Source organism: Petromyzon marinus, chromosome 59 (assembly GCF_048934315.1).
Source record: "Petromyzon marinus isolate PM22_M1 ecotype Great Lakes invasive population chromosome 59, UKy_Petmar_22M1.pri1.0, whole genome shotgun sequence".
Taxonomy (NCBI): Eukaryota; Metazoa; Chordata; class Hyperoartia; order Petromyzontiformes; family Petromyzontidae; genus Petromyzon; species Petromyzon marinus.
The window spans coordinates 1,887,078-1,900,425 of NC_133725.1; the positions used below are offsets into that span (position 1 = coordinate 1,887,078).

The window sequence follows — 13,348 nt, forward strand, 5'->3', positions numbered from 1 at the left end:
GGGGCACTATTTGAATGGCTTCGAGGTTTCTAAGCGTACGAGGGGGGGAGGTGAGCTCCCAGCTGAGCCAGACGCACGCGCGTTGGACTTCTTTCGAACCGTACGTAGCCAACCGTACTGATCGGTGGTCTATGGGCAGTGGTGAGTCTATGGGCAGTGTTGAGTCTATGGGTAGTGTTGAGTCTATGGGCAGTGTTGAGTCTATAGGTAGTGTTGAGTCTATGTGCAGTGTTGAGTCTATGGGCAGTGTTGAGTCTATGGGCAGTGTTGAGTCTATGGGTGGTGTTAGTCTATGGGCAGTGCTGAGTCTATGGGTAGTGTTGAGTCTATGGGCAGTGTTGAGTCTATGGGCAGTGTTGAGTCTATGGGTAGTGGTGAGTCTATGGGTAGTGTTGAGTCTATGGGCAGTGTTGAGTCTATAGGTAGTGTTGAGTCTATGTGCAGTGTTGAGTCTATGGGCAGTGTTGAGTCTATGGGCAGTGTTGAGTCTATGGGTGGTGTTAGTCTATGGGCAGTGCTGAGTCTATGGGTAGTGTTGAGTCTATGGGCAGTGTTGAGTCTATGGGCAGTGTTGAGTCTATGGGTAGTGGTGAGTCTATGGGCAATGTTGAGTCTATGGGCATTGTTGAGTCTATGGGCAGTGTTGAGTCTATGGGCAGTGTTGAGTCTATGGGCAGTGTTGAGTCTATGGGCAGTGTTGAGTCTATGGGCAGTGTTGAGTCTATGGGCAGTGTTGAGTCTATGGGCAGTGTTGAGTCTATGGGCAGTGTTGAGTCTATGGGCAGTGTTAGTCAATTCGACACGTGCCATTTCTTGGCGGCGTCGCCATGCTCACTGCGGGTCGAGTGTCCCCAAGGGGAAGCGCGCGGATTCGCCCACGGAGACACAAAGCGCTGGGGCGGTGGCGGCGGCGCGCCGAGTGTGTTGATGGTGCCTCGCCGCTTTGGGTTTTGCAATCTTTCGTGGACCGCCGTTCCGCGTGCGTCGACCTTGGCCTTGACCTTTTAAGTTGAGCTTTTTTTGTGTCCGAGTGTCCGATCCGGTGTTACCCCCCGAGGCACAGCAGGGTGATTCTGGTGTTCGAGGCTCTGGTCTCCCCAGGTGACACATCGGTGCCGCTCAGGTGGAAGGCACGGATTTGGGCTTAACTCGGGTTGCGTTTGAGATTATTATTATTATTCTTCTTTAAGTCGTAATACTCACTCCTAAACCAACTACCTCTTACCACGTGAAGCCCAGATGAAGCCCACTGAGCTATTCACTTGTTTCTCAGAAGCGACCTGGCCACAAATGATAGCTCATTGAAGTGGCTCATCATGTGGACTTTAACAGCGGCCAAATACTGTACACGCGTGGCGTTGATTCGAAATGTGGAGGGGAAAACCGGAGGAGCCGGAGACAAATCCACGCGACCACGCCGAGAGAGAGAGAGACATGGACACTGAACATATTGCTGTTGGCGTCAATAACGCAATATCAATTCATTATCAAATATACAGCAGCAGGCGTCGGGGTCGGGAACGATCCGTTAACCTCCTGCATACCAGGCGAGGTAGTTGACATCTCGCACGGGGGCGAGATGTAACCCGTAACACATTTATATTGCAGCTTGGAATGAAATTCCCCTCCCTCGCCAACGAGGGAGCCTGCTGCGTTCGGACAGAGACGAATGATGCCACCGCAGTGTCTCCGATGACTTACGGCCCTTGGCGATTTTTACTTTTTCTCTCTCCTTTTTTTATCACCGGTCGTAACTTTCGTAGAATCGAGTGACGCGTCTATATCGATCGACTTCGGCATTGCCACAGTCTCAACGTCGGCCACGTGTTTCGTTTAAATGCACTTGAGCCCATGGTAGACCACTGATCGACCAAACTCTGAAGAACTGGGTTCGAACCCTGGGTCTGGGTGTCTCTGTGTAAGGCCACTGAACCAGACATCTATGATGAACTGGGTTCGAACCCTGGGTCTGGGTGTCTCTGTGTAAGGCCACTGAACCAGACATCTATGATGAACTGGGTTCGAACCCTGGGTCTGGGTGTCTCTGTGTAAGGCCACTGAACCAGACATCTATGATGAACTGGGTTCGAACCCTGGGTCTGGGTGTCTCTGTGTAAGGCCACTGAACCAGACATCTATGATGAACTGGGTTCGAACCCTGGGTCTGGGTGTCTCTGTGTAAGGCCACTGAACCAGACAACTATGAAGAATTGAGTTCGAATTCTGCGTCTGGGTGTCTCTGTGTAAGGCCACTGAACCAGCAAAACTTTGAACAGCTGGTTTCAAGCCTTGGGTCTGCATGTCTCCAAAGGATAATGTATGTGTTTAAACATTGAGCCAGCAACCTCGGAAATTTTGGTTTAGAAACTGGGTCTGGTTGTCTCCAAAGGATAATGTGTGTATTTGAACATTGTTACAGCAACCTATGAACATCTGGGTTCGAGCCACAGATGTGTGTTTCTGATGAATACTGTTTGTGCTAATCAAGAATATATATAAAATGCTTTTCTTCCTGCAATATATACATTTCTCTGTCGAACAGGGTCCCATTGTAGAGCTGGAGTGCTCGTGCCAATGACATCTGCCGAACCAAAAGTATTTGTTCCGCACGGCCGACTGCTGATGAGACCCAGGAGGTCGAAACCGGCCCAGAATTTGAGTGGTTAAACAAATGTCAGCGGATAACATTCGTCAAGAAAGCCATTAGGACTGGCAGGCAAAAATAATGAATGAATAACAAATTAAAATCATTACTCTCACGCGGAAATCGAGAACGCAGGCTACTTGAATAGCTTGTTTATTGATTGATAAACAGTTCGCCGCTGACGCAAATCGAACTCAGGAGGCAAACGGAGGGCTCGCAACGCGGTGCGCTAACCACTGCGCCACCGCTCCGTCGCAACGTTGCACACACACACAGCCTTGCACACACACACAACGTTGCCCACACACACACAACGTTGTACACACACACACAACGTTGCACACACACAAAACGTTGCACACACACACACAACGTTGCACACACACACAACGTTACACACACACACAACGTTGCACACACACACACAACGTTGTACACACACACAACGTTGCACACACACAAAACGTTGCACACACACACAACGTTGCACACACACACAACGTTGCACACACACACAACGTTACACACACACACAACGTTGCACACACACACACATACAACGTTGCCCACACACACACAACGTTGCACACACACACACACACAACGTTGCACACACACACAACGTTACACACACACAGTCTTGCACACACACACACAACGTTGCTCACACGCACACACACACAACGTTGCACACACACACCGTTGCACACACACGCACACAACGTTGCACACACACACAACGTTGCACCCACACACACACAAAACCTTGCACACACACACACAACGTTGCACACACAACGTTGCACACACACATAACGTTGCACACAGACACAACGTTGTACACACACAACCTTGCACACACACACACACAACGTTACACACACACAACGTTGCACACACAACGTTGCACACACACACAACGTTACACACACACACCGTTACACACACACAACGTTGCACACACACGCAACGTTGCACACGCACACAACGTTACACACACACAACGTTACACACACACAACGTTACACACACACAATGTTGCACACACACAATGCTGCACACACACACACACAACAACGTTGCACACACACACAACGTTGCACCCACACACACAATGTTGCACACACACACACAACGTTACACACACACAATGTTGCACACACACAATGTTGCACACACACACAACGTTACACACTCACACAATGTTACACACACACAATGTTACACACACGCACAATGTTGCACACACACACAACGTTGCACACACACACAATGATATACACACAATGTTGCACACACACAACGTTGCACACACACCCAATCTTGCACACACACACAACGTTGCACACACACACACACGTTGTACACACACACACACACAACGTTGCACACACACCCAATCTTGCACACACACACAACGTTGTACACACACACACAACGTTGCACACACACAATGTTGCACACACACACAATGTCACACACACACACAATTTTGCACACACGCAATGTTGCACACACACACAATGTTACACACACACAACGTTGCACACACAACGTTACACACACAACGTTACACACACAACGTTGCACACACGCACACACAACGTTACACACATACACAATGTTGCACACACACACAATGTTGCACACACACACAATGTTGCACACACACACAATGTTGCACACACACACAAAACCTTGCACACACACAATGTTGCACACACATACACAATGTTGCACACACACACAATGTTACACACACACAACGTTGCACACAATGTTGCACACACACAACGTTGCACACACAACGTTACACACACACACAATGTCACACACACACAATGTTGCACACACACAATGTCGCACACACACAATGTTACACACACACAATGTTACACACACAATGTTACACACACACACACAATGTTGCACACACACAATGTCACACACACACAATGTTACACACACACACAACGTTACACACACACAAACAACGTTACACACACACAATGTTACACACACACAATGTTACACGCACAATGTTACACACACAATGTTGCACACACACACCACGTTGCACACACACAATGTTGCACACACACAATATTACACACACACACAATGTTACACACACACACACACAACGTTAGACACACACACAATGTTACACACACACAATGTTACACACACACAATGTTACACACACAATGTTGCACACACACAATGTCACACACACACAATGTTACACACACACACAACGTTACACACACACACAATGTTACACACACAATGTTACACACACAATGTTGCACACACACAATGTTACACACACACAATGTTACACACACACACACAATGTTGCACACACACACACAACGTTGCACACACACAATGTTACACACACAAAATGTTACACACACACAATGTTACACACACACACAATGTTACACACACAATGTTACACACACAACGTTGCACACACACACACAACGTTGCACACACACAATGTTACACACACACAATATTACACACACACACAATGTTACACACACACACAATGTTACACACACACAATGTTACACACACACACAATGTTACACACACAATGTTACACACACACAATGTTACACACACACAATGTTACACACACACACAATGTTACACACACAATGTTACACACACAACGTTGCACACACACACACAACGTTGCACACACACAATGTTACACACACACAATATTACACACACACACAATGTTACACACACACACAATGTTACACACACACAATGTTACACACACACACAATGTTACACACACAATGTTACACACACACAATGTTACACACACACAATGTTACACACACACACAATGTTACACACACAATGTTACACACACAACGTTGCACACACACACACAACGTTGCACACACACAATGTTACACACACACAATATTACACACACACACAATGTTACACACACACACAATGTTACACACACACAATGTTACACACACACACAATGTTACACACACAATGTTACACACACACAATGTTACACACACACAATGTTGCACACACACACAATGTTACACACACACAATGTTACACACACAAAATGTTACACACACACACACAAAGTGCTCGCCAGAAATGAACCTCACGATACCTCGCTGCTGATCTCGTCAATGTAATAATAAACCATGATCACGCGATCTCCGCTCATCCTCGCAGCGGCAGCGGCAGCAGCAGCGGCTTTTGGCTGCGCTTCTGCGGCCGTCTGGAACGTTCTTCCTTTTCCGAATTTTCGGAATCCACTGAAACTATTGTAAAGTCATCATCTCGATTGAAAACTCATTTGTTTAGAACTGCTTTTTGTTGTGTTTAGTTTGTTGTCCTTCTCCCGCACCTCTGATTAGCACGGATGGTGGCTACGTAGGGTGCGAAAGAGTTCTGCATTGATACAGTACATAATGCCGATAGACTAACACTACCCATAGACTAACACTACCCATAGACTCAGCACTACCCATAGACTCAACACTGCCCATAGACTCAACACTTCCCATCGACTCAACACTTCCCATCGACTCAACACTACCCATAGACTCAACACTGCCCATAGACTCAACACTGCCCATAGAATCAACACTGCCCATAGACTCAACACTGCCCATAGACTCAACACTACCCATAGACTCAACACTACTCACAGACTCAACACTGCCCATAGACTCAACACTACCCATAGACTCAACACTACCCACAGACTCAACACTGCCCATAGACTCAACACTGCCCATAGACTCAACACTTCCCATCGACTCAACACTGCCCATAGACTCAACACTGCCCATAGAATCAACACTGCCCATAGACTCAACACTGCCCATAGACTCAACACTACCCATAGACTCAACACTACTCACAGACTCAACACTGCCCATAGACTCAACACTACCCATAGACTCAACACTACCCACAGACTCAACACTGCCCATAGACTCAACACTGCTCATAGACTCAACACTGCCCATAGTCTCAAAACTGTCCATAGACTCTACACTACCCATAGACTAACACTGCCCATAGACTCAAAACTACCCGTAGACTCAACACTGTCCATAGACTCAACACTGCCCATAGACTCAACACTGCCCTTAGACTCAACACTGCACCTCCGATTAGCACGGTTGGCTACGTACGGTGCGTAAGAAATTAAACGTCCACACAACATGTTTAAAATTCGTGACACGTACCATTTGGAAATGTACAAATGCACTCTTTTCTGCTTACTCAACACTTAAGGGCGATGTATAAATATTCAAGTGAGTCATTTCCTGTCGCTCTCACGAGGCATTGGAGCTCATCCTCCGTTTCCAGAGCCGGTGATTGAAATTCCACATTCCCGTGGCGGGGGCGCGTCTATCCATAAGACAACCCACTCCACACTGTTCACTCCACCACAAAGTCGTACTGATTTTATCGACCCCCGGATGGAGGGATGGTGATGACGTTGATGATGGGCTAAGTGAACCTCCCCAACTCTCTTCAATCCCCGAACCAGGATTTGAACTCGCATCCCTTCTGATTGTGAGCCGCTCTGCGTACTCACTCGTTGCCCTGTGGCTAGTCTGGTTCCTGCCATGAGAACGTGGAATTCCCACCGCTGGCCCAGGACTGCCAAGAGCGTGCTGCCCCCATTCGTGATTTGAGAAGGGAAGACGCTCCTGAGTTGATTTCAGAAGCGCAGCTTTGAGCCTGGTTCGTACAGTACTCGGATGGGGGACCACCAGGGCTTGCCAGGTGCTGTAGGCGTGGGGGAGGAGGGCTTCAGTGAGGTGGATTCCAGGAAACGGCAGTGCTGTGTCTCCCCCACCGGTTGTCTCTGTGTCTCTGAGTGTCTCCCCCACCGGTTGTCTCTGTGTCTCTGTGTCTCTGTGTCTCTGAGTGTCTCCCCCACCGGTTGTCTCTGTGTCTCTGTGTCTCTGAGTGTCTCCCCCACCGGTTGTCTCCGGGGGTCTCTGTGTCTCTGAGTGTCTCCCCCTCGTGTACAGCAGCATGGTGCTGGGTTGTCTCTGTGTCTCTGTGTCTCTGAGTGTCTCCCCCCTCGTGTACAGCAGCACGGTGCTGGGTTGTCTCTGTGTCTCTGAGTGTCTCCCTCTTCGTGTACAGCAGCAGGAGCACGGCGCTGGGTTGTCTCTGTGTCTCTGAGTGTCTCCCCCCTCATGTACAGCAGCACGGTGATGGGTTGTCTCTGTGTCTCTGTGTCTCTGAGTGTCTCCCCCCTCGTGTACAGCAGCACGGTGCTGGGTTGTCTCTGTGTCTCTGTGTCTCTGAGTGTCTCCCCCTCGTGTACAGCAGCACGGCGCTGGGTTGTCTCTGTGTCTCTGAGTGTCTCCCCCCTCGTGTACAGCAGCACGGTGATGGGTTGTCTCTGTGTCTCTGTGTCTCTGAGTGTCTCCCCCTCGTGTACAGCAGCACGGTGTTGGGTTGTCTCTGTGTCTCTGAGTGTCTCCCCCACCGGTTGTCTCTGTGTCTCTGTGTCTCTGAGTGTCTCCCCCCTCGTGTACAGCAGCAGCATGGTGCTGGGTTGTCTCTGTGTCTCTGTGTCTCTGTGTCTCTGAGTGTCTCCCCCCTCGTGTACAGCAGCATGGTGCTGGGTTGTCTCTGTGTCTCTGTGTCTCTGAGTGTCTCCCCCCTCGTGTACAGCAGCAGCATGGTGCTGGGTTGTCTCTGTGTCTCTGTGTCTCTGTGTCTCTGAGTGTCTCCCCCCTCGTGTACAGCAGCATGGTGCTGGGTTGTCTCTGTGTCTCTGTGTCTCTGAGTGTCTCCCCCCTCGTGTACAGCAGCAGCATGGTGCTGGGTTGTCTCTGTGTCTCTGTGTCTCTGTGTCTCTGAGTGTCTCCCCCCTCGTGTACAGCAGCATGGTGCTGGGTTGTCTCTGTGTCTCTGTGTCTCTGAGTGTCTCCCCCCTCGTGTACAGCAGCAGCATGGTGCTGGGTTGTCTCTGTGTCTCTGTGTCTCTGTGTGTCTGTGTCTCTGTGTCTCTGTGTCTCTGAGTGTCTCCCCTCTCGTGTACAGCAGCAGCATGGTGCTGGGTTGTCTCTGTGTCTCTGTGTCTCTGAGTGTCTCCCCCCTCGTGTACAGCAGCATAATCCTCCCGAGGAAGAGTCAACGGAGACTTGGCAAGGCTTGTCTGGATGAATGAAAGGCGTCTTACAATAATGTTATCGGGTCTCCGGTAACCTTAATAGGAGCTTGCGAACAGAGCTGGCCCAACAGTCAGATTTATGTAATGTCGATGTATGGGTTCGCCTTTTGACAGGAAGAGTTTGGCTCTGAGAAAAAGAGAGTGAACGCGTTCTGTGTGTGTCTTCGTCAGTGTGTGTGTGTGTGTCTTCGTCAGCATGTGTCTGTGTGTCTTCGTCAGCGTGTGTGTGTGTCTTCGTCAGCATGTGTGTGTCTTCGTCAGCGTGTGTGTGTGTCTTCGTCAGCATGTGTGTGTGTCTTCGTCAGTGTCTGTGTGTGTGTCTTCGTCAGTGTCTGTGTGTGTGTCGTCGTCAGTGTGTGTGTGTGTGTCTTCGTCAGCATGTGTGTCTGTGTGTCTTCGTCAGCATGTGTGTGTCTTCGTCAGCGTGTCTGTGTGTGTCTTCGTCAGTGTGTGTGTGTGTCTTCGTCAGCATGTGTGTGTGTCTTCGTCAGCATGTGTGTGTGTGTCTTCGTCAGTGTGTGTGTGTCTTCGTCAGCATGTGTGTGTGTGTCTTCGTCAGTGTGTGTGTGTGCCTTCGTCAGCGTGTGTGTGTGTCGTCGTCAGCATGTGTGTGTGTCTTCGTCAGTGTGTGTGTGTGTCTTCGTCAGTGTGTGTGTATGTCTTCGTCAGCATGTGTGTGTGTCTTCATCAGCGTGTGTGTGTGTCTTCGTCAGCGTGTCTGTGTGTCTTCATCAGCGTGTGTGTGTGTCTTCGTCAGCATGTGTGTGTGTCTTCATCAGCGTGTGTGTCTTCGTCAGCATGTGTGTGTGTCTTCGTCAGCATGTGTGTGTGTGTGCCGGCGGGGAGCGGTGGTGCAGCGGTTAGCGCTACGCTGCGCTACGAACCCGGCGACCCGAATCCGTTTCCTTCTCACGGCCACCAACGCCAGTGACGATTATCTGAACCGGTCCTGGGCCTCCCCTAGGTAGGCTCAGCCTCAAATGAGTACCTGGTGCAGTGTGTATTAAACATCGTCATTAGGGAGACAAAGGCGGCCGGGCGTGGTTCTGGCCACCCACCCCCTCGTGTGCCGTGCCGGCCTTCATAGGCGCTGCTCGCGAACAGCACTTGCCCCTACAGTCTGTTAAGGCTACACACAACACGTGTGTGTGTGAAGCACACGTGCCAAAACAGGTCACGCGCGCCCACACGGGCACACGTGACGTGTGTATGTGTGCGTGGTCTGTCAAGGTTACTAACACGGGGGAACTTTGTCTTGTATCGCACGCAGACGCACACACACACACACCGCTACACACACACACTGCTGCAGACACACACACTGCTGCACACACACACTGTTGCACACACACACACCGCTACACACACACTACTGCACACACACACACCGCTACACACACCGCTACACACACACTGCTGCACACACACACACACCGCTACACACACACTGCTGCACCACACACACACCACTGCACTCACACACGTACATACACCGCTGCACACCCACTGCTGCACACACACACTGCTGTGTGTGCGCGTGGTCACGTGTGCGTGTGTGACGCGCTTTGGCAACGTGTCAAAGATTGACATTAATAAAAACCCGAGTGTACATGACCTTGCAATTTGGCGAGCAGAGTTCCCCTGTGGGGCGCGTGTGTTTGGAGTGTATGTGCGCAATTATGTGTGTGTGTGTGGTGTGTCTGTGTGTGTCTGTGTGTGGGATCTTTGTCTTATTGTCGCCGTATAATAATGTGAGCTTGGTTTGCGTGTTTGATGCAGGGTCAGGAAGGCTGGCCGGGATCTCCGGGCTCACCTGGTGAGACGGTGAGTCTAAACACCCCTCCACATTCATTTACTCTGCATCCCCTCCCTCCCCCCCCCCCCCCTCCACATAGCCCCACAGTGATATTGCAGCGGTAGAAATAATCGGAAGCACCCCCTTCTATCCCCACAGTGATATTGCAGCAGTAGAAATCATCGGAAGCACCCCCTTTTAACCCCACTGTGATGTTGCAGCAGTAGAAATCATCGGAAGCACCCCTTCTATCCCCTCAGTGATGTTGCAGCAGTAGAAATCATCGGAAGCACCCCTTATAAACCCACAGTGATGTTGAAGCAGTAGAAATCATCGGAAGCACCCCTTCTATCCCCACAGTGATGTTGCAGCAGTAGAAATCATCGGAAGCACCCCCTTCTAACCTCACAGTGATGTTGCAGCAGTAGAAATCATCGGAAGCACCCCTTCTAACCCCACAGTGATGTTGAAGCGGTAGAAATCATCGGAAGGACCCCCTTCTAACCCCACAGTGATGTTGCAGCGGTATAAATCATCGGAAGCACCCCCTCTAACCCGACAGTGATGTTGAAGCAGTAGAAATCATCGGAAGGACCCCCTTCTAACCCCACAGTGATGTTGAAGCGGTAGAAATCATCGGAAGGACCCCCTTCTAACCCCACAGTGATGTTGCAGCAGTAGAACTCATCGGAAGCACCCCTTATAAACCCACAGTGATGTCGCAGCAGTAGAAATCATCGGAAGCACCCCTTCTAACCCCACAGTAATGTTGCAGCAGTAGAAATCATCGGAAGCACCCCCTTCTAACCCCACTGTGATGTTGCAGCAGTAGAAATCATCGGAAGCACCCCCTTCTAACCCCACTGTGATGTTGCAGCAGTAGAAATCATCGGAAGCACCCCTTCTAAACCCACAGTGATGTTGCAGCAGTAGAAATCATCGGAAGCACCCCTTCTAAACCCACAGTGATGTTGAAGCAGTAGAAATCATCGGAAGCACCCCCTTCTAACCCCACAGTGATGTTGAAGCAGTAGAAATCATCGGAAGCACCCCCCTTCTAACCCCACAGTGATGTTGCAGCAGTAGAAATCATCGGAAGCACCCCCTTCTAACCCCACAGTGATGTTGAAGCAGTAGAAATCATCGGAAGCACCCCCTTCTATCCCCACAGTGATGTTGCAGCAGTAGAAATCATCGGAAGCACCCCCCTTCTAACCCCACAGTAATGTTGCAGCAGTAGAAATCATCGGAAGCACCCCCTTCTATCCCCACAGTGATGTTGCAGCAGTAGAAATCATCGGAAGCACCCCCCTTCTAACCCCACAGTGATGTTGCAGCAGTAGAAATCATCGGAAGCACCCCCCTTCTAACCCCACAGTAATGTTGCAGCAGTAGAAATTATCGGAAGCACCCCTTATAACCCCACAGTGATGTCGCAGCAGTAGAAATCATCGGAAGCACCTCCTTCTAACCCCACAGTGATGTTGCAGCAGTAGAAATCATCGGAAGCACCCCTTCTAACCCCACAGTGATGTCGCAGCAGTAGAAATCATCGGAAGCACCCCTTATAACCCCACAGTGATGTCGCAGCAGTAGAAATCATCGGAAGCACCCCCTTCTAACCCCACAGTGATGTTGCAGCAGTAGAAATCATCGGAAGCACCCCCTTCTATCCCCACAGTGATGTTGCAGCAGTAGAAATCATCGGAAGCACCCCTTCTAACCCCACAGTGATGTCGCAGCAGTAGAAATCATCGGAAGCACCTCCTTCTAACCCCACAGTGATGTTGCAGCAGTAGAAATCATCGGAAGCACCCCTTCTAACCCCACAGTGATGTCGCAGCAGTAGAAATCATCGGAAGCACCCCTTATAACCCCACAGTGATGTCGCAGCAGTAGAAATCATCGGAAGCACCCCCTTCTAACCCCACAGTGATGTTGCAGCAGTAGAAATCATCGGAAGCACCCCCTTCTATCCCCACAGTGATGTTGCAGCAGTAGAAATCATCGGAAGCACCCCTTCTAACCCCACAGTGATGTTGAAGCAGTAGAAATCATCGGAAGCACCCCCTTCTAACCCCACAGTGATGTTGCACCTGGCGAGACGGTGAGTCTGAACCCTGTGGTGGTAGGTTAAAGAGCCACGCGTGGTGGACGCCAGGCACAGCGGCGGCCTTCTTGATGGCCGAGTGTCACCACCACCAGTGTCAGACCGGAGAACAACCCCAAACAGGCGAACAGTACAAGCACAATGCCACGCGCATTGTGTGTGCGTGTGTGTGTTTTGCGGTGCTAGTCGTAAGCAATTGATGCTCGCGAAGGGTAATTGGGTCCCCGTCGGTCTCTGTCGGCTCTACGGGAGGTCATTTGAAATGTCTAAACAGTCTCTCTTACAGTGGTCAGTCGTGTCTTTACATATAAAGGTGTGGTTGTGTACCGGGCGTTGGTTTCGTGGTCTTTGGCCCAGCGATTGTTGAGCACACAGACCAACTCAATGATTCTCGCTTCGGGTCACCGGTAAATATAAAAACAAAAATTACGAGAAAATATTTTTGTTATTTGCGAAAGCGCAAACACGTGTTTGGTTAACGGCGTTTCATTCGCAATCGGACACTTTTCTCATGTTATTATTTTTTTAAGTTATATTTGTCACATTTATTCAGGGGGATGTGTGTGTGTTTTTTTAGCGAAATATTTG

General features: G+C 49.8%; 1 protein-coding gene across 1 annotated transcript in view; it reads left to right on the top strand.

Moving 5' to 3' along the window:
* Window positions 1–13,348, top strand: part of LOC116955462 (uncharacterized) — a 200,939-nt gene that overhangs the window by 56,398 nt on the left and 131,193 nt on the right. The window contains exon 8 of the mRNA XM_076052996.1: window positions 10,635–10,679. Within this exon, the coding sequence (XP_075909111.1) occupies window positions 10,635–10,679 (45 nt within the window). The remainder of the gene's footprint in view (window positions 1–10,634; window positions 10,680–13,348) is intronic.